This window comes from Mauremys reevesii, linkage group 1 (genome assembly GCF_016161935.1).
Source record: "Mauremys reevesii isolate NIE-2019 linkage group 1, ASM1616193v1, whole genome shotgun sequence".
In the NCBI taxonomy this organism is placed as follows: domain Eukaryota; kingdom Metazoa; phylum Chordata; order Testudines; family Geoemydidae; genus Mauremys; species Mauremys reevesii.
In genome coordinates, this window is record NC_052623.1 from 344,967,766 (window position 1) to 344,992,526 (window position 24,761).

The 24,761-nt window shown below is 41.5% G+C and overlaps 1 protein-coding gene across 3 annotated transcripts in view; it reads left to right on the forward strand.

Annotated features, from left to right (window-relative positions):
* Nucleotides 1-18,382, forward strand: part of BEND7 (BEN domain containing 7) — a 62,026-nt gene extending 43,644 nt beyond the window's left edge. For 2 of the 3 annotated variants that reach the window (XM_039519356.1, XM_039519354.1), the window contains exons 7-9: nt 3,030-3,149; nt 12,126-12,176; nt 16,775-18,382. In XM_039519356.1, the coding sequence (XP_039375290.1) occupies nt 3,030-3,149; nt 12,126-12,176; nt 16,775-16,836 (233 nt within the window). In that variant the 3' untranslated portion in view covers nt 16,837-18,382. The remainder of the gene's footprint in view (nt 1-3,029; nt 3,150-12,125; nt 12,177-16,774) is intronic. The other variant, XM_039519355.1, reaches the window with a different exon arrangement.
* The last annotated feature ends 6,379 nt before the right edge of the window (nt 18,383-24,761 follow it).

Here is a 24,761-nt window from a genome sequence, read left to right on the forward strand (position 1 = left end):
GGTTGTGGTTGCAACCAGGTTTATATTAGAAGGTTGATTTTAGATTGCCTAACTCAGGGGGAAAAATTGTTTATTTCATAATTTGCCCAGTGAGGGGTTTCTTACACACTCTCTTCTGAAGAATCTGCTACTGGCCCCTGCAAGAGACAGAATCCTGGACTAGATGGGCCATTGATCTGGAATGGCAATTTCTATGTAATGTTCATTGACTCAGTGCCTCCATTCACACATAGTTGATTGTTGTGTACCAATGTACTGACAATATATTAGCACCGAAAGGTCCATTGGATGATATCAGTAGGACCCATCATACAGAATACTGTATTGCTGATAAACATTAGCATACAAGGAAAATTTATTTTTTACATGGTATCCTTCATACAAGTCACAAAAAGCTTTAAAGGGCAAGTTAGTCATAAATTAGAGAAAACAGGAAGGTTTGAATATGAATTTTTAAATCCTCTGACATGGAGGAAAGGTAGCAGGGGACAGATATTTCCAGTAGGTGGGGCAGCACCATTGAAATAGCAAAACTCGCCCCACTGTAGAAAGTAGCAGTCATAAGCAGTTAAACAAAAATGGCCACATTTCAATTAAAAAGCCAGTGTTACAAACACCTCAAAAATAGAATTTGTAATGGAAATAGAAATGTGTTTGTGGTGGTACTACTAGGCACTGCTATAATAAGAGGATTGCATTCACTGCATTTAGAGAATCAACCAAATGATAGTGCATGACCTTTGTCATGTTTCATTAGGGGAGTTCTTTTCTAGGGGCTAATGCAACAAGTTGCCAAGGCTTGACACAGTGTGGAACTTTACTCAGCCTGGCTCCAATAGCACTATTTTCCCCTGAGGAGCTATGCTATAAGACACTGTGGGTTCATTTATTCCAAGTAATGACTGAGCCAGTGTGAAATTGCCATGAGAACAACATCATGTTGTTTGCATTATCATTAAGACATCACTCTACCAAACTCTCAGATATTGTTTAGTGATGGTTTTTTGTCCTTTTCCATGACGTGGATATAGAAATGGAGAAAAAGCCACATTCATTGGAGAAATTAGCTGAGAACTCAACTTGAAAATCGTCCTTCTGTCTGAAAACATTTTACCTACCATCGTTACAAGTTATATATAAGATTCCTATAACTGAAAATGATTAGAAGAGAAATTCTCTACACTTTGTGTAGCGACAGTTGCACTGTTTTCCCTGAGTAATCATTTCCTCCTGTTGTTTGTGTGTGTCTTTCACACAACATAGAGGGAGAAATCTTGTTTAAAAATAAGCAAATGTGATTGTAAAATTGGCAGAGGAATAGAAGCTGAAACTCTATCAACTTTTAATTTACTAGAATTCAAGTTGATGTCTGTTTCAAAGGACAGTGCAATCTTTCACATCATAGACTCTGATATTATAATCAGTTGATTATTATTGTAGCACCTAGGGATTCACAGTCATGGAGCAGGACCCCATTGTTCTAGGCACTGTGAAAATACAGAACAAAAAGACAGTCCCTGACCCAATAAGCTTTCAGTTCATGCAAAGTTGACCACCTCACCTATGTGAGACCCTGTTGACATCTGTGGTACCCCATGCCCTCATTGATCAGACTGCAGGATTGGGGCCATGGATTATAAACAAACACCTGTATATTGTGAATAGTGCCTTACATTATTAAAACTGAAAGAATTTTTAAAATACATTATTTTGGGACCTTTTATACTTATTTATTCATATTTTGAAGTGTGTGTGTATGTATACACACACACATATAAATTTAGATTTTGTAAACAAACAAGCTTTTACAGAGCTTAAAATACTAGCTATATTTTCAAAAATTGTTATAATTCCAATGAAAAATAAACAGAAAAAACATTCCCCTGCTGTGTCTGCAACCCTAACACATTGCAACATTGAAAGCAAGAAATGAAACTGACTATAAACAAAAGTGAAACTGACTAATTGTTTTCATTTATATATATATATATATATATATATAAAATATAATAAAAATATCCTTCATATATCACTTGGCTATATGAAGTCCTCTTGGATTGTAAGCACTTTGAGCCAGAGACCAAGTCTTCCTTTATATTGCCCTAACATAATGGTGCTCCAGATTTTGAGACCTCGGGCCACTGCTGCAATAGCATTGTTAAATAGTCAAAGTATTACTATGATTATGTTCTGATTTACTTTTTGCACTTCTCTCAGGTGGACAATGAAAACAATTAGTCAGTTTCACTTTTGTTTATAGTCAGTTTCATTTCTTGCTTTCAGTGTTGCAATGTGTTAGGGTTGCAGACACAGCAGGGGAATGTTTTTTCTGTTTATTTTTCATTGGAATTATAACAATTTTTGAAAATATATCTAGTATTTTAAGCTCTGTAAAAGCTTGTTTGTTTACAAAATCTAAATTTTGGACCCGATTGACATTGTCCCCTTTAAAGCAGTTGTTTTTATATGTGTTTATAAAAGCTCAGTGTCCTCTTCTATTTTGCCAATATGATAAATGCCCACTAAAGATTTAGGACTTCATCATATCTCCTGTTTGCTAGCAGCCTGACAGACAAGATCATGAGACCAGAAGGACCAGGAGGAGACCTGCAGTTCTCCGCTAATGCCAAAATGCATATGGTGAACAGGCAGTTATAAATATCCACCACTTGTGAAGCTTAGTTCAAAGTTCACCATTATTTTAATACAGATTTTCTGTATGTGACATACAGGAGACGTAGACATTCTCTCTCGCTCTCAGGTTTTTATAGACAGCTAATCAATGTAGTATCTAGGCACAAATATCAATATAGTATCTAGGCACAAAATAATATATTTAAAGATAAACACATAGAACATTGAATTGACCTCTGGTCTTGCCCTCCTAGTTTTGGCCACTTTAACTTCAGTTTTTGTTGTTGTTGTTTTTATTTTAATCCTCCTCCTCTTCTTTGTTTTCCCCTTCTCAATTTTGACAAGACACTTTTTTAAAAAAACAACAAACAAACAAAAGCTACCTTTTATTTTAGTCTTCACAGAAAAATATTGCACTGCTAACCACGTGGATAAACTTCCTGGCCCCAGAGACTGGGTACAGATTCTACAGGATCAAATTAAACTGGCAAGAAGACGGTTAAAAAGAGGCTCAGGTAAGCATGAAAATGTCAGAAATAACAACTTGCGCTCTATGACTTTAGTCTTATGCTGATTTTTTTTCAGAGGTGCACTGAGCACTCACAGCTCCCATTGACTTTAATTGTAGTTAGGAGAGCTCAGTACCTCTGAAAACGAAGCCTATGCACTTTTGGCATGTTGCCGCTAGAATGCAAAATGTGGTGTTTGATATGTTTTGAATGGTAATAATCTTAAGGTGTGTCTTCACTGTAGAGTTAAGTCAGGCTGTTTCTCAGGTGTTGCCTCGAAGCCCTTCCTATCCACCATACACGCAACCATCTCACCAGAGTTTAGTGGTGCTTTAAGCCCAGGCTAGCTTCCCAGCTGGGGCTATAGACTACTAGAGGTCAGGGGCTGCTTTCACTTGGGCTGGTAACCTGCCCAGTCCTCAGTGAGGACACAGGCTAAATTACTCAAATGATGAGAGTCCTCCAGTGCCTTCCCACAATTCCCCCCACCCCCCATGCACCCAAAGGGGCAGACAAGTTCTCCCACAATTCACTGAGAGAGAATCATAGAGCTCAGTTTACTGGAGCCCAAAGAATCATAGGATCAGAGGCGAATTACTGTTTTGTGGGGCCCTAGGTCAGAGCAAGTGGGGGCCCCTCCCCACCCCTTCCACCTGCAGTTCCCCCTCCCACCGGTGCTCCTGCCGGGAAAATGGGGGCAGGGTGTGGGGCTTGCTTCACCCCACCGTCAGCACTGGGATTGGGGCGTGGGGGCCATTTCAGGAGGTCCGGGTGGGCGGAGTAGGGCAAGCCTCCATGCCACGACCCTGCTCACCGGCAGAAGTGCCTGGCAGAGTGGGTCAGGGCACGGGGGCACCCAATTGGCCGGGGCCCCTGGGCACAGGCCTCATTGGCCCAGTGGCTAATCCGTCACTGCATAGGATGTGTCCCCAGAAGTCCTAGCGACACACGTGAGTAAGTGCAGCACTACTGAGGACATAGTCGTTTAGGTCTGGCTTTGCTGTGTGGCTGCCCACACGCAGGTTAGGCTAACTCAGGTGCTGATTACCTGACTTAACTCTGCAGTGAAGACGTACTTAGGCTCTAATCTTATAATAAATGGCCTGTCGGTGCAGTGCACTGCCCGTGTGCTGTCAATTCCAGTTGGAATAAGAATTTATAGTTTCAAAATCCATGGTAGAATTCCTAGAAAGCTGAAAACACTTCCTCCCCATTATAGCGATGTATGTGTAATTATTAAACTTTTACCAGTCTCCTTTCTAAGTACGGTGCCCCCTTTCCTGCTGGGGACTCTCTTCTTATGCTGGTTCTCTCTTAACGTCTCTCCGCAGCATTTTCTTGAGAGTCTCCATATGCAAGTATTCCCAGTCCTCCAACAGCCCTCTCTCCAGTAGCACCTGATCCCCATTGTGCGAGGCACATCATTTGCATCAAATCAGTAACCCTTCCTTACAGCCACTTTTCTTAGCTTGCTTCCTTTATTTTTTCTTACTGCTCCTCACTGCAGATAAGTGCATTGTTTGTGCTGGTTTAAGGAAAAAAGAGCTAGATGAAGCACCGAACCCAAGTGTCCAATCTGACAATGTAAAGCTCTAGGCTTCTGGGCCAACTGGAGTTATTCTAACCTCTTGAAATTGTGTGTGTTTATGTATAGCCCTTTTTAAAAAAAAAAATCCATTGTGAATTCCAAAGGCTGAATATTCAGCTGGCCAAAGAGTATGAGATAGACCATGGCAGATGAACGAACTGTTGCCATTTGCTGGATCCATGCATCAAAGAGCCAACATTTTCAGTCTTGAGCTTTGTCTGTAGCATTCAAGTATCTGAGGTAACGATGCAAAAGCTGAGGCATTCTTCTGTCGCACAGTTCTGTCAACACTAATGGGAAATGGACGGAAAAGTGTAAGAGTGTAAAAGAAAGGAGGGGGAGAAATAGAAACAAAAAGGAGGAAAGAAGGGCAGATGGTTTGCTAGCAATAATCCCCCTCTTCAAAAAAGGTGAGTTTACCAAATCCCGTAGACTATCAAGCCAACTCTGCCCTTGAATATGAGGTGAGCTTGCTAGTGAGAATCATCAGATTGCTTGTAGTTGCACAGCAGCATCCTTTCCTGCCATTGATGAAGGCTTCAGAAGGCTACCTATTCCTCCGTGACTGGAAGAATGGTACTATGATGCAGTTCTTCAATGACATGAAGATTCACAGATTCATATGTGTGGTGGTGGAGGCGGGCAGGGAGAGAGACTGGGGGCACTTGGGGTATCTGCAGAGATGCAGAAGAACTTTTGTGGATAACTCCATTGACCTAATTTGATTTAGTTTGTTTTGAATATTTTCCCAACATTCTTGTTTGCTTTTTGTGGTGTCTCTCTCCAGGATGTTAGCTAGCGCTGCAGCTCTACTGTGGGAGTTAGCAATGACTTTACGGGTTTTCTTTTAAAGAGGGGCTACCAGGAACCACTCCCACCTGTGCTCTTCCCCAATATTGAGGAGCCTAACTGGAGAATGCTGCATCTCAGCCTTAGCAGTAAGAGGCTTCCTATGAAAAGATGAGTGAAACTGAGCCCGGTATACTGAACTAGGTGGGGTACTAACTATGCCTGCCCAGAGACAAGAACTGATCAACCCAGTGTGTGGGTGGACAATGAAAAGAAATACAGTAACCCATAGTCCCATTTTCCAGTTAGTATATAGAAGCTGAATTGTTGTAAAGACTCTATTTTATATTGTTTCTTATATTTTAAAATATATTTTTTTTCTACTGGCCCTTCACCTACATCCCAATCTCTCTGGATCTGGTTGCCCTCTCACTTAGGCATTGTCTATACACAAGTTGTACCAGTATAGTTGGAGTGGCACTATCTCCCCAGTGTGGATGCAGTTACATTGGTATAACGATGCTTTATACAAGTTTAGCTATTCCCATATGGAAAGGGGAATAATATATACTGGTATAACTGCGTCCCTATTAGGAGTTGTGCTGGTAAAAAAAATTTTCTTTTTAAATTACACCCTTAATTGACATATACTGGTACTAAAACTAAAAACTGTGCATAGATCTTTACACTGGTATATCAGGAATAATTCCACTGACGTCAGTGGAGTAGAAGCAGAGTAAGTGAGAGGAGAGCTAGGCTGGGAGGTGAAATTCTGGTCCCTTTCAAGTTAATGGCAAAACTCCCATTGACTTCAGTGAGGCCAGAATTTCATCATCTGTATGTGGTTGCTTTTTTTCTTCGTTATTTACTTCGTCCTCAGTTTTGACATCATCACAGAACAATGTAATAATTTTCCTAGCAGAACACGCTAACAAAAGAGTTCTCAGAGCAGAGCTGTAGCACCTTGGGGCTAATTTTTTTTCTAGCTTCCAAAATGTTGCTTCATGTTTTTCAAACCAGTTCTCTTTATTCTTACTTTAAAACTTTGCATAATGAATGTAGTGCCTGGGAAAGGTGCTGGTCTATTTGTCAGCCCCAGAGATTGAAATTCATTATCAGAGAGCACAGATATGTGGCTGGTGCTGGCCGTGCAAGCTTCCCACACGCTCCACCTACCCTGGAGAGACCGAGGTTAGCAGTCTGCACTCTCCAGGAGTGAGAATATAGACTGCTACCCTAGTACCAAAGGCAGTGGCTTGTGATGGGGATGCTTTGCCATTAAAACCCAAACTGGAGTCTGGTCTGAATTCTCAGGCCCATATCCACAAAGGTATTTAGGTGACTAGTTCCCATTGCCTTCAGTGTTCCTCAGTTGCACCAGTTTACTTGAATGTGTGATTTTTAAATTTACGGTGTTGTTGTAGCCATGTTGGCCCCAGGATATTAGAATGACAAGGTGAATGAGGTAATATCTTTTATTGGACCAACTTCAGTTGGTGAAAGAGACAAGCTTTCGAGCTCCACAGAGCTATTCTTCAGTACTGGGAAAGGTCATCAGAGTGTCACTGTTAAGTATAAGGTGGAGCAGATTGTTAAGCATAAGGAGTTTACACAAGTTTGAAATGAAGTTGGCAATTAAGATCTTTGCAGCATAAGATAAAGAAGAGAGCGTGGGTTACAAACTGTTGTCATGAGACAGTGTCTCTGTTGAGTCCATGATTTTTGGTGTCTAGCAGAGTTATGAATTTAAGCTCCCAGGCTTGTCTTTTGAAGGTGTTGGGCAGCTTTCCTTTGAGGACGAGGACTGAGAGGTCAGATATAGAGCGATCATTTTGTACAAAGTGTTCACCCCCGCAGGGATAGGGTGTCTTTGTCTTTTATCATTTTTCTCTGTGAGCTCATTCAAGAGTGTAGTGATTGTCTAGATTCACCCCCATAGTTGTTGTTTGTGCATTTGATGCACTGGCTGAAGTACACCATCTTGTGATAGTCATGTGTCGGACCATGGATCTTGAAAGGCATGTTGTGGGAAGTATTGATCATCACAGCAGTGGAGATATGACTGTGGGTAGCTTACTTCTGATGGTAAGTTTAGTGAGGCTGCGGGTGTTGTTTGAAGGCCAGAAATGGGAGTTCAGGAAACCCTGGTTTCTTGCAGCATGTGTTCTTTCACCAACAGAAATTGGTCCAATAAAAAATATTACCTCACCCACCTGAGTTTTAAGTTGATTTATGCAACTTCTAGTGCAGACACTCTTAAATCAGTTTAAGCTCTGGTCTACACAGTTTTTGTAGTACTTTAACTATATTGGTATAGAAACAGATTTAGTTACACTAGTACAACCCTATAGTTATAGCTGTATACATGTATAGGAACAAAGTGTAAGGCACCTTTTTTTTTTATTGGAATAACTGTGCCCACCGATGTAACTGTTTCCATACAAAACCACACTCCTCATTGAAATAGTAAGACCAGTGCATAAACGCTGTAGATCAGACCTGAGGGGTTGTCTACATAGAAAAATTGATTCAAATTGAGGTAGTGTGTGTAATTAAAGAACAGCTATTCCTGATTAACTCCATGTATGGGTGCTCTGATTCTGGAATAACTCCCCATGGAGACGTACCCTAAGTTCCAAGGTGCCTAAAGATCTTACTTGCAATTGAGTTAAGCTAAACTGGTTTAAGACTTTGTTAAACTGATATAAGACTGTCCACACTGGTGGGTTGCACCAATTTCACTAATTCATTTTCTAGCTAAATTGGTGCACAAACTGTGTGTGGACAGGCTTGAGACCACTGTTGTTTTTCACAAATGCCACCAAAAGCCATTTGGCCCCTACTGAGTTGGGCTGAATTTGAACTGCTGGCTTGGAAGGGAAAGGCTCTCTCTTGCATTACCAATCCTCTGATGCATTCAGTCCACCCTCTGACTGGGTTTTCTATTTAGGCCAAGTAGCTATTTGCATGTCCAAATGATGACAAATTATGTTCATGAGTAATCTTCCGTGCTGAATCCTGTGGTTTGATAATTTGATAAGCTAATGGTATAAACGCCAGTGTATTCCCCTAACCATCTGTGGCAGTAATAGCTTGAGAACTCCAGCAAACGAATGGGGAGGATCTGCCTTTAGTGCTGCTTTCTTTAGATTTACCCTCTTGAGTATTTTCAAATTAAATGATATTCTGATCACAGGATCATAGATGTTGTCCAGCTTCAACCTTATTTATCATATTTGGCTCATTTCCTAGAATTAGGTACAGAATAGTCTCTGACTGGGAAGGCTAATCAGCAAACTGCTTTTTAAAAAAACCTGTTCTCTCTTTAGAAAAAACTTCCCCTGGGTAGGTTTTGAAAGGTTGTTATCTTAATACAAATAGAAATTAATTTAAGGTTAGCATCAGCAATAACATTTTTTCATAACTGGAAATAGTCTTATTTTTCTTTGGATTTTTCTCCGTTCCATTAGATTATTGCCTTAGATCTGAGACTTGGGTTTTTTCTTTTAATTTGCTAGATCTGAGAATAAAGCTGTCATTGCCATTAAATTTTTATTGGCCTTGTTCAGTCTTTTCAAAATTTCACAGGTTGGCTGTCACAAGGGAGGAAAAAAGACTGTGAGGTTAATGTTACAAATAGATGTTATAATGAAAATAAAATAGGATGATAATATTCTTTACCTTTGACTATTGGTCCCACTTCATGCAATTGGCACAGCCAAAAAAAAATCCACACGTTTGTATGCATTCTGGGGCACTGGATCATATTGCCAATTCTGTGCCCTCCACAACATCTAGGCTCAGCTTCCTGCAGCTGCTGGGGAGGAAGGGAATATGGCGAGGGACATGAAGTTGAAGAAAAATCAGATGTATACATTTCCCTTTTTAAAACAGGGTAAATTACAATGCAAATTGCATTGTGATTTACAGCTGCCCTGACCAGCAGTATCTCCCATTGTGTAGTCTTGCCATGCTACAAAAGGGGAATATGGGTAGGTGGGCCAGTGGACCAGCCAGCGACAACACAGCCAGAGACTCAGCCGTTGGCACAGTGTTTAAGGAGGGCCATGAATGGGCTAGTCTCAGCAGGAAACAGCCCTGCTGTTGTCGTCATCTCTGCATCCAAAGCTAGTATCCAAACCTTCTGGCTATTCCACTCTATCTCCAATAATAAAAAATGGGGCATGAGCCACACATCTCTTGTGATAAGTCCTCCCTCCCTTTTCAAGTCTTGAAAAGGATATGAGCCATTATTCTTTAATGGCAGTATGTTGCTAAAAGCCTCCATATAGACAGGAATGCTGGTACAGTATGACTAAATGCTCCTAAAGCACAGAGTGAGTAAGAGTTCTTCCTGCAATCTGATTTTACTGTGTGGAACTCAAAAGCCTTAACTCAGTACCACACATAAAGGAAAATGGAGCAGCACTATGAAATGTGCTCAGACTTTTCAGGTCTGATTGGTGTGAAGTAGTCACCTGACATGATGATAGTAGTTGCAACATTGTACTATTGTTTATTTTAAACAGTGCCTGATTATGATGGAGAATGCTGGGGGCCAGAGGAGAAAAACTTATAGTAAATCCTTGCTGGACTGTGCTGTCTCACCCATCATTACCACATTTTCCTATGTCTCTTGTGGTATTCTTTTCCCCTCTGTTTGTGTCTTTGCCCCTCCTCTCAGTCCTCTGCTTTCTCTGGTCCTCTCTTCACGATGTAATTAATACACAAGGCATGTGTGTCTTGTGAGATAGCAGATTCTTGCTAGTGCTGTTTTATGTTTAGCAGCAGACACAGGAGCAGATATTGTATTGGATGGGAATCACAGGAGTAACATTATGCTTTCCTGGCCAGTATTTTATCTAGATTAAGGAGAATAAAGACAGCAGAACTAATAAGGGCAACCTCTCTATTAACCTCTTCATTCCTGCACGTACATGCTTCTGTGCAAGCAGCAAAATAGCAGGTGCACATTTGCCAGACAGGCACATTCCGCAGCAGCAAAGCGATTTTGGAAAAAGTCTGAAGGACGTGGCTACAGGAGTGTTTACCACAGTTACCGAACTCTTTCTAAACAAAGAATACAAGAGAGTTTCAAAATTCCAATCTTGCCTGCCTTGTCATGTAGGTAGGCCCATTGAAGTCGAGACAAGTCCGATTTGGCTCATGGCCGATGGGTGTGGTATTTGAAGGCAAACCACATTTTCCTGTTTAGAATGGAATGTGGAAGGGTGATCTGCCTCAGCATTTGTAGGGTCAAGGTGTTTATTGCTTATTTGTGAACTTGAACTTCGCTTGACCTGCTTCCGCAATAATCATCTGAAACATCTTCTGTTGGGAGCCAAGGGAGCTCACTGGATGAGGGCTCTGGAATAGGCTGTTTAATGTTGGCTCTGAGCAGGTCATAGTGCTTTAAGACCTTCAGCTATTTAAGAAATAAACTAATTCTTGTTTTCAATGAGTTTGGAGCTGTTTGACAACACTGTTAAGGGTAATCAGCACAAACAAGCCAGTTAAGGACATGCACTGAATTTGGTTGTTCAGTATATCTGTATTACTTTGGCCAGTTTTTGACATCTGCGAAGATGGGGGCACACTACAGTGGGAATGTACCCATTGCTTTATGACCATGATCCTCTTTGAAATAAAATATAAATATCAATATATAAGGAGTGGTACATGAAATACTAGTACAGAGATGGTGTATTGGAACTCCTGTTTACTCTTCTTGCCACTAGAGATCAAAACCTTAGCAGTGTTCAAAAAAAGATGTAGAAATTTGTGCGTGTAAAGAGAACATCTGAAGTTACATTAAATAGAAGTATAGAGCCTGATCCTTAGCCCACTGAAGTCACTGAGAAGACTGCCTTTGGCTTCAGTGGGCTTTTGATCAGTCTTGTAAATTCTCATTCTTCAGGACATAAGCCAGCAACTAAGGGCCATATTTACAAAGGGAATTAGGTGCCTAAAGATGCTGATAAGGACCTACTGGGTTTTACAAAAGTACACAAGTGAATTTGACACCTAACTCCCATTGACTTTCAGTGTGAATTAGGTGCCTAATCTACCCAACTAGGTTCCAGTCTGTATTTGTAGGTGCCTAAATCCTTTTGTAAATGTGACCCAAACTGATTAGGGTAAGGAAAAAAAAAATCCCTTTTGGGCAGGCTATTACATAATGGTCACATTTTGGGATTCTCGCACCTTCCTGTGAAGCATCTTATACTGACCACCATTGGAGACTGAATACCAGCTTCAGTGTTACCACTGCTCTGATCTGGGATGGCAATTGTTAAGTTAAATTTACAAAATTATTGTAAGCTTCCTGTATCAGCAGGAGTTTGAGTTATTCAAGGGAGTAGTGTATTACTCCAATCCAGTGCCAAGCATAAACACAAATTAATACCCAGACTACCTTTCCTAAGTTGGCATTTTTATTATGTGACATTTTCATACAAGCAGTGACTGTTTAACTGGATGCTAGCAAATTGCAGCTGAGAAGAGTAGATAGAGAAAGGCAAAAGCACTCTACAGTATGTAGCTTTTTAATCATATTCCTGTATTCAGTAAAAGTAATGAGATTTCTTGTTTATATTTGTAATCAGCAGAGACGACTGACTGTGATGAGAAACTGGACATTTCTCTACTGCAGACAGGTAAAATGCATTAAATTTTTTATCAGGTTCCAATTCTTTCTTTATTTATTTTGCATAAAGCAGATTTCAATATTCTAGGTATGTCATATATCAGGGATCGGCAACCTTTGGCACGCGGCCTGCCAGGGAAAGCCTGTGGGTGGGCCAGGCCGGTTTGTTTACCTTCCGCGTCCACAGGTTCGGCTGATTGCTGCTCCCACTGGCCGCGGTTCACTGTTCCAGGCCAATGGGGGGTGCGGTAAGCGGCAGCCAGCACATCCCTCGGCCCGCACCAGTTCCCGCAGCCCCCATTGGCCTGGAACGGCGAACCACGGCCAGTGGGAGCTGCGATCGGCCAAGCCTGTGGACGCTGCAGGTAAACAAACCAGCCCGGCCCGCCAGGGTCTTTCCCTGGCGGGCCGCGGGCCAAAGGTTGCCGATCCCTGGCATATACAGTCTGGGTAATCTGCACACAAGGCCCAAATGTCTACGTTTTGAAAGCCTTGTGTTTTTAAAAAAAAGAGAGAGAGAGAACATGCACCAGAATTTCACTATTTTCCCCTTGATTTCCTATTCATAAAACCTCCAGTTTGACAGTAACAGCTAAGTGACACAAACCAGTGAGTGATCTTCATGACTCCAGATGGCAACTTGTGCTCATTCATGATATTTCTGGATACTTTCAAAATTCTTGACACAACATTACTTCCAAGGACTGGCACAGTAATTTGTATCATAGTGTGTTTCAGTTCTGCACTGGTGTACTACTAGCAATAATATCTTGGGTTTACAAAACGATTGCAGAGCTCTTTATCTGATAATGGAAGATCACTTTTAACTCCTCCCCTGCCCCCACTCCCTCAAAATGCACCCGCTCTCGAGTCAAACATGGCAGTTGTTTAACAGCAAACTGCAGTACTATGCAACAGTCTAGGGCAGGAACTGATGAAGATTTCCATGTGCAATTGAAACGTCTAGTTGGAATTTAAGTAGGTAGGCCAAGATTTTTTTTTTTTTAGTGATTTTGAGTTCTGAACTTGAGACCCCCTACCAGGACCTGATTGTTAGAAAGTGCTGAGCACATATCCTCTGAAAATCATGTGTTCCAAGCTGAGCATGAAGAATAACTGATCACTTTTGAAAATCTTGACTATATAGATGGTAATTACCTGCGTTTAAAATTTCACCAAGTTGCAGCTTAATATCTCTAGACCCAAGAAAAATGTGGTAAAAATCTTGAATGATCAGGACCTTGGGTTTACAGTTTCTCTCTCAGATCAATACAATACAATAAATACTAATGAAAAAGATTCCTTGGAAATTAGTCACACAACATCTGTAAAAAATAAGTGTAGGCTGTTTACTGCTAGCAAATTGCTATATCCAGGGTAGTACTTTGACAGCAGCTCCTCACAGTACCCTACAAACGCTCTGTGGTGATCATGAGAGCAGTACTGCAACATTTGTCCCAGCAGACTAGCTTCCCAATTACTCTTACATAAGGCTTGTGATGAGTCTTCAGACATCCTCAGTGCTGAGGTGCTATGGGTTGGAGCATGAGCTACAAACAGTGAGGCACTGGTGGTTGAAATCCTGTTGTCAGACTATGTGGAGTTACTTCAGGAGGAAAACCAATGAAGCAGCTATAATCTTGTTCATGGGGGGCTGGGAGAACATGCTAACGGATAGGAGCTGCAGTGCTGCTTTCTTGGCTACCCATTGAGCATTTCATGGTACTATTTTGATAACAGATGCAGGAAGCTCTGGTTTTAAAGGTCTCTTTCAAGTGACATCCTGTTTGTTTCTGTTATCAGGGATGGAAGCAATTCTAGTAAAGGAGAACCCTAATAAATGTTATGTTATTATGCAGTGTTATCTTTTCATTGCTCCAGTAATTGTATTCAGTACCAGAATTATTTTATTGGAGCCTAATCTAGTTTCTTTAGTATTTCACATCTGACATTATTGGTGAAAATGAATGTGATGCATTGAGACAGCCACATTAGTAAAGAGACAAGCTTTCCATCCTGGGAATCCTATTCTCTTTTCTGCAAGATTGCCAGCGTGTATTTTTGAATGTGTGCAGACTGTACGCCCATATATCCTTGAATATGCGTGTGTGCACAATTCTAAGGCTTAATATTTGTCTTGCAGTAAATATATCTCCCTGGGATCTGTGGGAGGATGCCTAAATTGACAGTGCAATAGTCACTTTCTTTTCAGATTGTGTGTGGGGGGGGAAAAAAGGTGAACTCCAAAGGCTTTCAGCCAAGCATTTGAATGACACACATTCTTACATATGTACAAGTGACTCTTTATAGAATGTATCAATAGTTAATATTATACCATCCTTGGGACTAAATCATTTTAAGTGATATACAGACAATATAATTATGGTAATTATAATAAAGGTTACTGACGTAGGGAGCCAAAATAGATGCCTTCCATCAAGGAGGCTGGTAAAGGAGGTAGATATAACCTTTATAGCGATCCTCACCTGTAGATTAGATTCCCTTGTTCAATAGCTGGTTTTTGCAGGGATGTCACTGGTGGATCATTTAAGGAGAGTCTCAGATGCAATCAGTTCAGCTGGCTTGTGTATTTAAATTGCAAGCTCTCTGGGGAAGAGAGAGGCTCCTGTACTGTGTGTTTGTTCAGTGCCCTGCACAATGGGGCCTTCATCTCTGGGGGTGGGGAGACCCTCAGGCAGTACCATAAGACAAATAATAAATCAGCAATGGTCAAGGGCAAACGGATTACGTTAGTCCTCCATGATGTAGAGAAAACCTTTGACACAGAGTTTGAATGGGATTACTTGAAGGGAGTACTGCAGGAAGTGGGACTGGGAGCAGGAATGGGATGCTGAATCCGTTTATGGTGTGTATATTTAAAACACTTATTACCTGAGTATCCAAGAACTCGATAAAATTGGGAAGTTAGAGAGTCCAGAGCAAGTGAATTGAATAAAGTTTGAATAAACATGGAAAAATCAGATGTCTTTAAGCTGCATAGAGGGATGACTCAGAGGTGCCCATTCACCCCTTCCTTCCCTGCGTGTGTGTGAGGGGGAATCTGAACATGGGGGATACAGGCTGAGGAATCCCAGTATACAAAGGGGTTTAGATCCCTCAGCCTTTGTGTTTACAGTTAAGGAAATCCTGGACTTACGCTTTCCTGTGTTAAGATAATATGACATCCAAAGGTTTCATTATTTTTAAATCCTAAAACCAAGGAAGGATTTTTTGCCTAGCCATATTTCTGTGTTTAGGAGCACAAATCGTGTTGTAGTTAAAAAGTATCTTTGATGCTAATTATTCCCTGCTGCTTAAAGGATTCCGTGAATTGGGAGACCTTTAAAGTGAACTGGAAGAATTATGGCTGTTAAACTTTAACTTATCAAAAACTTGGGTTTTGTTTCAAACTTTGTGATTTAGGGTCCCCTAGAAAGTATAGGTAGATTACGGTCCCATATTCACTTCAGCGTAGGCAAAAGACTGCTTAGGACCTGCCAAAATCCAAACTGTAGGGACCTGCATTGAGGGAGACCAGGCAGCCAGTTACTCTAATCCAACCTCAGCACTGATGGTTATGTATCTTTAGCCGAAACATTACACACTAAGGATGTGTATGTCCAGGGATGCTACAAGGTCCTCTTTAAGCCCCGAGCAAGAGGTTTCAGGAGTGCTGAAGGGTTTACATGGACCCTCTGCACTGGAGTGAATTTCAAGCTGTGAAAGAATTTGAGACCACTAATAGGAGTACAAATGCCAGTCTTTGGGTCCCAGAGAGATGCAGCTTTGTGAAAAGATGGGAACAATCTCTTGCTAAAGAAACAGATGATAAGAAAATAACTATGAGCCAATCCTGTATGGTCTGCCTCCTTTTCTCCTGGAATACGATGTGAAGAAAATGATACCTTAGAAACCTCTTCAAAACCTTAAATATAAATCCTTTATTGTAATATAAATCTTTATCCTTTCAGTGCATGATTCTACTAGTCCTCCCTTTTCATCTTGTTGTATTTGCCTCTTACACTGATTGATGTCTGTCTCCTATATGCTCTGTATTCTTACTTCTATAGTTGTAATTCTTCTGTCCGTCTTCCATTGTTCTGTTTAAAAATATATTTTAATGTGGTTTAAAAAAAGATGTGAGATAATCATGCAACTTATCTCTGGTTTTTATTCTGCCATATGCATTTACAGTATCATGATTTTTCAAGTTTTCCAAAGAATAACCCAAAGTATATACTGTAGGCTTAAAATTCATGCGGTGCTTTGTTCACCCCTTTAGAGCCATATAACTTCAAAGACATAATCACTGTAGTGCAGTGTGTACGATAGTCTAACTCCTTACGCCTCACTTCATGTGTTCTGCATTTTGCTATCAAAACCTCTATTCACAAATTCAATATATAATAGGATCTTTTTTAGACAATTAAACTGATACCCAGCAATGACCATCTAAACACACAGATAATTCAGCAACCTCACAAGTACTACATTTGAGTCTCTAAATATTTAACTCATGTAGGTTTAATTTGGAACACAATTTTAGGAAATGACTGAACTGGTATAATTTATTTTTTTCTAATTTATTTAAATCCTCTCTTTCTTCAGGTAGCATTCTTGAGATCTCAACAGATAAGCTGGTCGACTCAAAACCAGATTTTTCTGCTTAAATTTTACTTTCTGCGTCAGTGTTTCATTAGCAGATATAAACATCCTTCAGTTTGAATGACATTCCTGCAAGATCTGTGTAAGCATTTCAGCATACTTCAAGGTGGGGGATGTTTCGTGCAGTTTTCCCTTCAAGTTTGAGTTGTTTCACCTATTTTTAATGAAACATGGGATAATAAAGCCACCAAATTGTTTCAAGATTTTCCATCATAATTAGAGATGATTTTTTTTTCAATATCCAGTACATTGTTTAATTAGTGTGGTATCCATTGCAACTGAATAAATTCCCTTGCCTTTGTTTTTCTTCCTGACTGTATTTTCCCACATGACTGTATGCATGCTACCTGTATTTCATCTTCAATTACACAGAAGTAAAAGAAACAGTTCAGGGAGTGGTGGTGGACTCTCCCCCTTTCATGGGCCCAGGAAGCTAATAAGAATGTTTGGTTAGGGGGATTGGTTAGTCCTCTCTTGTTCGGAAGACTCACTTTTCCTTTTTGCTCACCATTTGACTATGTTTGAAGAGAGATGGTACAAACTGCCTATTCCTACACTGTGTAAACAACAAGGCACGCACTGTATTTGGCCATAGAGCAGGGTACATGTGGATAATGTCTGTTTCCTAGTGGATGGCATACAGAACGTATTTGTGAAATGAGTTGGAGTTCCCAGCCAGTTTCTGGTGCAGTGGTTCTCCAGCATTTTCACTTCATAAAATCATCCTGCCGCACCTCCTCTTCAGCCTCTCAGAATCCCCCACTGCCTGGTTCTCAAAACATTTTATTTTGAAGACCATCAGGGAAAGGGTTCATGGATCTCTTCTGGTCCACATACCACAGTTTGAAAAACCGCTGCCCTTGCGGACCTATATGGATCTATGGACATAGGTCCACCTATACAAACCACCATCATTACTGGCACTCTATTGACAGCCTCAGCAGTTAGGATGAGTGAATTAACCAAGAGACTGAACTACCCTCTCACCCTATAAGTGGTCCCTTCAGATCAGGACTGAGGCTTACTGATGTGGCAGGGTGGGGAAAGTTGCACTGCTGCTTCTTATGCAACGTCTCCTGCTGCCCTCTGCACCTTTAACTCTGCACCTTCACCAGCACTAAATTCACTTTAAAAAAATAAAAGAGAGAAAAAATATAGAAAGTATCTTATCCCATAGATATATTGATCACCAGCCAGTTAACTAATAGTGTGTGTTTCCTGGAACACCACAGCATGCAGTAGCCTTTGCCATCGTGTTTCGTTTTCCTTTGTGTATTTTCAGCCGATCACGATGCTTTCTCCTTGAAACTATTTGGTCTTTTTTATCGAGTGTTTTAACAGAAGTGCTATTACAGAGAGTGGGCTTGTTTTCAAAATATTTAAAAAATGTTGCTGCTTTTCACAAATATTTGTCATGATCATTAACTAGCATAAAGACCGGCGGCCTGATTGTCACAACTGCTGAATGCCTGCAAATAACACTGAAGCCAACAGGAGCTCCTGATTCTCAGCACTGTTGAAAATCAGGCTTTTGATCTTTCCCCTCCTGTTTTAAAAAAAAAAATGTACTATTAAAGGTGGTGATGTTCTCTTTAAAACTGTGGACTATATCGAATGTGCACTGCAGACCTTAAAGAGCATTTCCTTCAAAGGCTGATGTGACTGCTTCCCCCATGGTCTGGATTTCTGAGCAGGGCTGTGGCAATCTACAGCCTGTGCAGCAAATCTGCCAGGTACATGTCACAACCCTTAACTGATGGAATCAACATTTTGTAAATTTTAAAAAATTGCATTTTGTGTTTACTTACTGTGACTACTGTTCAGACTTTCTTCAGCAATCTTTTTATAGGGTTTATTAGAAAAATCATTCCATGTTTAGGTAAAGCATCTCAATCTTCTGTATATATGTTTTATTAATATGTAAATATTTAGATATTTTTTAATTACTATGTTCTTAATAAAACAACAAGGGGCTAGTTGTGAAATGGTGTATAACGTTGTGTTGTGTTACCAATCTCTGGGAAAACCCTCTTTGTCAGTTCAGAAAAGAAAAACCCACAATAAATGACTTTAATTGAACACGTGTCTCCTGTATTATGTACTAGATGCCCATATTTCAGAAGGGGGTACCTGGTCATTCAAAGATTTTTATTAACATTTTAACAGCCTTGTATAAAAGAACTGGCATTTGCAGGGAAGCTTATGAAAAAAACCATAGCAATAAAATTTTCCCAACTATCTGAATTTTGAACTATTTTCCCTGCCAATCAGAAAAATGGCGATATGAAATCTCATCAGTATTAAGTGCTGATATGCTTGACGTCTAATTTTAATTGAATTAGGTGTCTTTTATAGTCTTCACGTAAAAGGTTACGCTCTGCTTCTATGGAAACAACACATAGAGAAGACATACCAGTATTCGTAATGCAAAAGTAGCCGCTACAACATATGTCTTCATAACTTATTACAGTAGAACACCAGAGTTATGAACCGATCGGTCAACCACACACCTCATTTGGAACTGAAAGTATGCAGTCAGGCAGCAGAGCCGTCCCCCGCCTCCCTACCCAAAAAAAAAAAGCAAATACTGTGCAGAACAATACTGTGTTAAATGTAAACTTATAAAAAATAAAGGGAAAATTTAAAAAACAATTAATTTAAATTAAGATGGTTAAAAGCAGCATTTTTCTTCTGTGTAGACATTTCAAAGCTGTCTTAAGTCAATGTTCAGTTGTAAACTTTTGAAAGAACAACCACAATATTTTGTTCAGAGTTACAAACAACCTCCATTCCCGAGGTGTTCGTAACTCTGAGGTTCTACCGTATCACACCTCATCAAACATTGTTTAGACTTAGAAAATATTTCCTGTGAAAACATGTTCCTTAGTAATAATACAGTGGCCTATTGAAATGAATGAGCAACCAGCCACACCTTGTCTATTTTATATAGTAGCACCTGTGAGGAATTGTATAGTAAAACATTATAGATCTCAGAGGTTGCATTGAGCTTCTGAAATCTTGCATGCCTGTACAGAGCTTGAATCAGTTAAATGACTTTTAAGTGTAGAATATCTTTTTAAAAATTGTTTAATTGTGTTCACTTCGGTCTTCCAAGTAATTAAATTGGTTTCCGATCCAAATGTATTTCATACCTCCTACCATTAATGCTGATCTAGCTTGATGGAACAAATCACACACACATTAGTAACTTTGCTGAACTACCCTTTGCTTAACATTGTAGTTATGTTCCTGAAAAATGTGACTTTAAGTGAAACGATGTTAAGTGAATCCAATTTCCCTGTAAGAATTAATGTAAAGTGTGGGAGGGGTTAAGTTCCAGGGACATTTTTTTCACCAGACAAAAGACAATATAATATTACACACACACGCACACACACACACACACTAAGTTTTAAACAAACAATTTAATACTGGTACACAGCGATGATGATTGTGAAGCTTGGCTGAGGTGGTGAAGTCAGAGGGTGGGATATTTCCCAGCGAATACCTTGCTGCTAAATTATGAACTAGCGATTGTCTGAGCCCTCAAGGTAAGTACGCTGACCCCCACTCTAAGTACGCTGCCTTTTTAAGTAGATCAGCAAGCTGAGACAGCAGCTGCTGCCAGGAAGCTCCCTCCATCCTAAGCCCTGTCGTGTGTCACCCCTGCTCTATGGAAGATGGGGTAAGCAGGGTGCAGGAGCAGGGGAGAGGGGGACACCCTGACATTAGTCCCCTTCTCCACCCCCCTCCACCCCGCCCAGCAAGCAGGAGGCTCCTGGGAGCAGCTCCAAAACGTGGCAGTGGGGAGAGGGACAGCTGAACTGCCAGCAATTGATAGCCTGCTGGGTGGCTGCCACATAGGGAACTTAGGGGGGTGGGGAGCTGATATGGGGGCTGCCGGTCCACCCTGGTTCCAAGCCCCCACCAGCTAGCTCCAATGGGCTGCTCTGCCTGCAAGCAGTGAACAAAGCAGGCAGCTGCCAAACAACGTTATAAGGGAGCATTGCACAACTTTAAACGAGCATGTTCCTTAATTGATCAGCAACATAACAAGGAAACAACGTTAACCGGGACAACTTGAAGTGAGGAATTACTGTACTTCTTAGGTTGTCTCAGTGTGATTTGACTTTGTTTTAACTTTGTCATCTTTTGTTTTTACACGTCTCTAAATATGAAATGTAAACTTCTACAAATATTTGTACAAAACCTAAATTGGAGCTTAAACTACATAACCAGTGTTGTCATTATACCATCAAAAGCAAATGCATGGTCAATTTTGCTATTGACTTAAAAAAAAAAATCAAATGTTATTGTAGGGCTGCCATTTCACCCAGTTGAGACAGCTATGTAAGTGCTAGCAAACAACGTAGCTAGTCACCTGTGCTTCAATTAAAGCATCAGTGACCAGTGCCTTGTTTGGCTAATACGTTCATCTAACCTATTTACAGGACACTAGAGATTATTACTTTGGGGAAAAATCCTTGTGCAGCTTAACAGGAAAAGGATATCCTCTCTGTAACATGAAAGGAAACTGGAGCCTGAGCTTTATTAAAAATGTATTAATTGCAAGACAAGAAGAAAACCATCTGAAGTGTAAGTGCCTTTGACGTGCTGGTTCAGAGGAAAAGGCTGTCTGAGCCTTTGGGATATTAGAAAAACTGCATGAAGCTAAACTTCCAAACTCTTGGGATCTACTCCACAGCACCTGAGACCAACTTGAGAGCTGACTGAGGAAAACACATCAGTCATAAATGTCATAGAATTAATTTGTGGGGGGGCAAGAGGGGTTCAAAAATTCCCACCAGCTATACCACAAACTGCTGATTTTATATTGGAAAAGGAATTTCTTTTTAGCTGGGAAAGGGAGGTGATGAGGTCCAGTGGATAAAGCTCTGCACTGGGATTCAGGAGACCTGGGTGTCACAGATTAGGTCAACCGCACCTAGGTTGACCAGATAGCAAGTGTGAAAAATCAGGACGGGGATGGGGGCCTATATAAGAAAAAGCCCCAAATATCAGGATTGTCCCTATAAAATCGGGACATCTGGTCACCTTAACTGCACCTGCATTTCCCCTCCATGGTCCAGCAAGGGAACCCACTCCAGGCTTCAGACTCCCTAGCCATCACCTCTCTTGGGTGAGACCTGCTTCTCTCTCCCTCCTGACCCGGGTATTTTCCAGGCGGCAGTTCTCTGCCTACAGTGTGATATTCCCACCAAGTCAGACTGATAGAGAGGCCAGAGTCTGCACTTTGCTTTCTCTCGGAAGACTCTGAACAGTGTAACTGCCAGCAGTCACAGGCTATCACATAGCTCTTTCTAAGCAAGCATATTTATTCTTAAGGTGAAAGCATTACAGAGAAAATATATTAAAACAAAAGAACCTCCACGTATGCTAGCGAGATCACCCCATCTCCAACAAGGCCTCTGATAGGAGTCAGTCCTTCAAACCCCACAAAGGGGGTTTTCTGCGGTCAATTCATGCCAGCTTTAGCTCAGAACTAGCACCCCCATAATAGCTCAGTTTTTACTTTATACAGCTTGGTTTCTGATCTTGAGCCTTTGGGAAAAAGTAATCATCAGACTATGGTCCTCTTCTCCAGGCCTCGCTCTGAAAGGGGTTGGGTTTGCTTAACAGGAGGTGGAGAATTTGCATTCACCTCCCCCTAGAGATTCCCCAGGCAAATCACTTGACAGTGTCCCAGAAGTCCATTGTTGTCTGGCCCACTGTTCAGTACAGTCCTTTGAAATTCATAACACTTCCCTGGGTTCACATCACCTCGCCCCCATAAAAAGACACATAATCCTCACCCACAATAGTACATTACCTTTGCATTAAATACAACAGACCCCTAAAATGTTTCAACTTAACTCAATAAGGGTTTTTCAAGGATATTACAGGAAATTGCCACATCTGGCCCAATGGGTTCAAGTCCCAGCTCTACCACTGCTTTTGTGGCAACGTTGAGCAAGTTATTTTCTGCTCTGTGCCTCAGTTTCCCCATTTGTAAAAAAAAATTGGGGAGAATGATACTGACTTCTTTTGGAAAATGCTTTGAGATCTACCAAAGACGTGCACTAGCTAGAACAGCCTGGTATCATCATAATTATCTTCCTTTTGCAGACTGCTGTGAGATCTGCAGTTGGAAACCACTAAACGGGACCATTAAGTGGTGGTGATATTGCTGTTATTATAAGAACTACTGATTATTGCCATAGAACTGGATCTGACGGTGAGGAGATTCCTTCACTCCCTGGAACAAAGGCAGAGCTGTCAATCAGCAGGATGGCCATTGGGGAGACCCCCTTTCATGAAAGGCTCCAGAGCAAGCCAATTCCAAGCTGTAGCAATGCTGAACTCCTGCTCTGTCAGCCCGGACCCTGTGCAAAGCCTTAGCTATTCGAGGCAATAGATGGTTTTGTCACAGCTGAGACTGGGTGTGCAAACAAAGTCTGACTGCACAGATGCTCACCAAAACCCAGACAAATGGCGGTTCACACTCTGGGGACGTGTCTGCAAATAATGGGGGTTTGCGTTTGTCCTGGCACTCATTTTTACATGCCACTGAGGGCATCTTTTACAGCGTGGCTAGCAGAGGCAACACATGGGGGGGGTGCCCCTCCCCCCGAGTTGCTGCTTGGCTTGTACTGAGCATGCTCACACCAACTGAGCATGCTCAGTAACATCTGCTGAAGCTGCTGCCCTCATTCTGCTCCCCCACTATCAGGGGCGGCTCTAGACATTTCGCCGCCCCAAGCAGGGCGGCATGCCACGGGGGGCGCTCTGCTGGTTGCCAGGAGGGCAGCAGGCGGCTCCGGCTCCGGTAAAGCCGCGGGACCAGCGGACCCTCCGCAGGCACGCCTGCGGGAGGTCCACCGGAGCCGCCTGCCGCCCTCCCGGCGACCGGCAGAGCGCCCCCCGCAGCATGCCGCCCCAAGCACGCACTTGGCATGCTGGGGCCTGGAGCCGCCCCTGCCCACTATCTGCATTTACGGGCAGGGCCAGCCCTGGACCAAACAGTACCCCAGGCGAGGAGCGTCTTCAGTGCACTGGTTTTCTGCATCTATGCATTTATTCAGCTTGAGCCTGGACTTGACCTCCATCCATTTGGAGTAGGCCATAAAATGGCCGAGTGACTTTTCATATTGCTTCAGAGCATCAGCTAAAATTATGCCAGTAATTGTCCCCGGACAGCACAAGCAACGATTTGGCATTCTTGTCAAGTATTTTGCAACAAAAAACAGAACACTTTGTCAGTTGATTTTGATAAACTAGCCTTTGCCAATTCAGTTTCTCACTATTCTCAGTCACTCTTTTGCAGTGTGACTTTGAGAAAGTATCACTTCTGCTCACTGACTGGAAACGTCATAGCCTCGATTTTTCCCAGCCCATTCAAAATTACGCAATCAATACTGGCAGAGTTTAGGATCACTGGCCATAAAACAGGATCTGATGTATCGATTTGTGGTGTGCAGTTTTTCTCACTGCTGCTTCTGTCATCATGCGAGGCTGATTCTTCTTTATCGTTTCTCTCCTTTTCATGTAAACCAGATTTTCCGTTGTCATGACTCTCCTTTTTATGTGAGCCACATTCTTCTTTATCATCACTCCCCTTTACATCACCAGGAAAACTGGACGATTCTCCATCACTTTCCTCACATTTCCATTCTTTATCTTCAGGTAAATCTGATAATTCCTTAGTCATAGGACTTCCATCATTTACACTTCGCTTCTCAATTTCTTCTGCACTGGGATGATCGGTCCTGCCTAAAGCCTGGTCTGTGTTGTTCTGTTCCAGATATTTTCCCATCAAATTTGCCTCTTGCTGTAAACTAGATTGCAATTGAGCTTTTTGGGACCTATACTGAGCTCCTGAAGGCTGCTTCGGGAGCATCTTTTATTTTCTGCGGAGGGAAAATAGACAGTA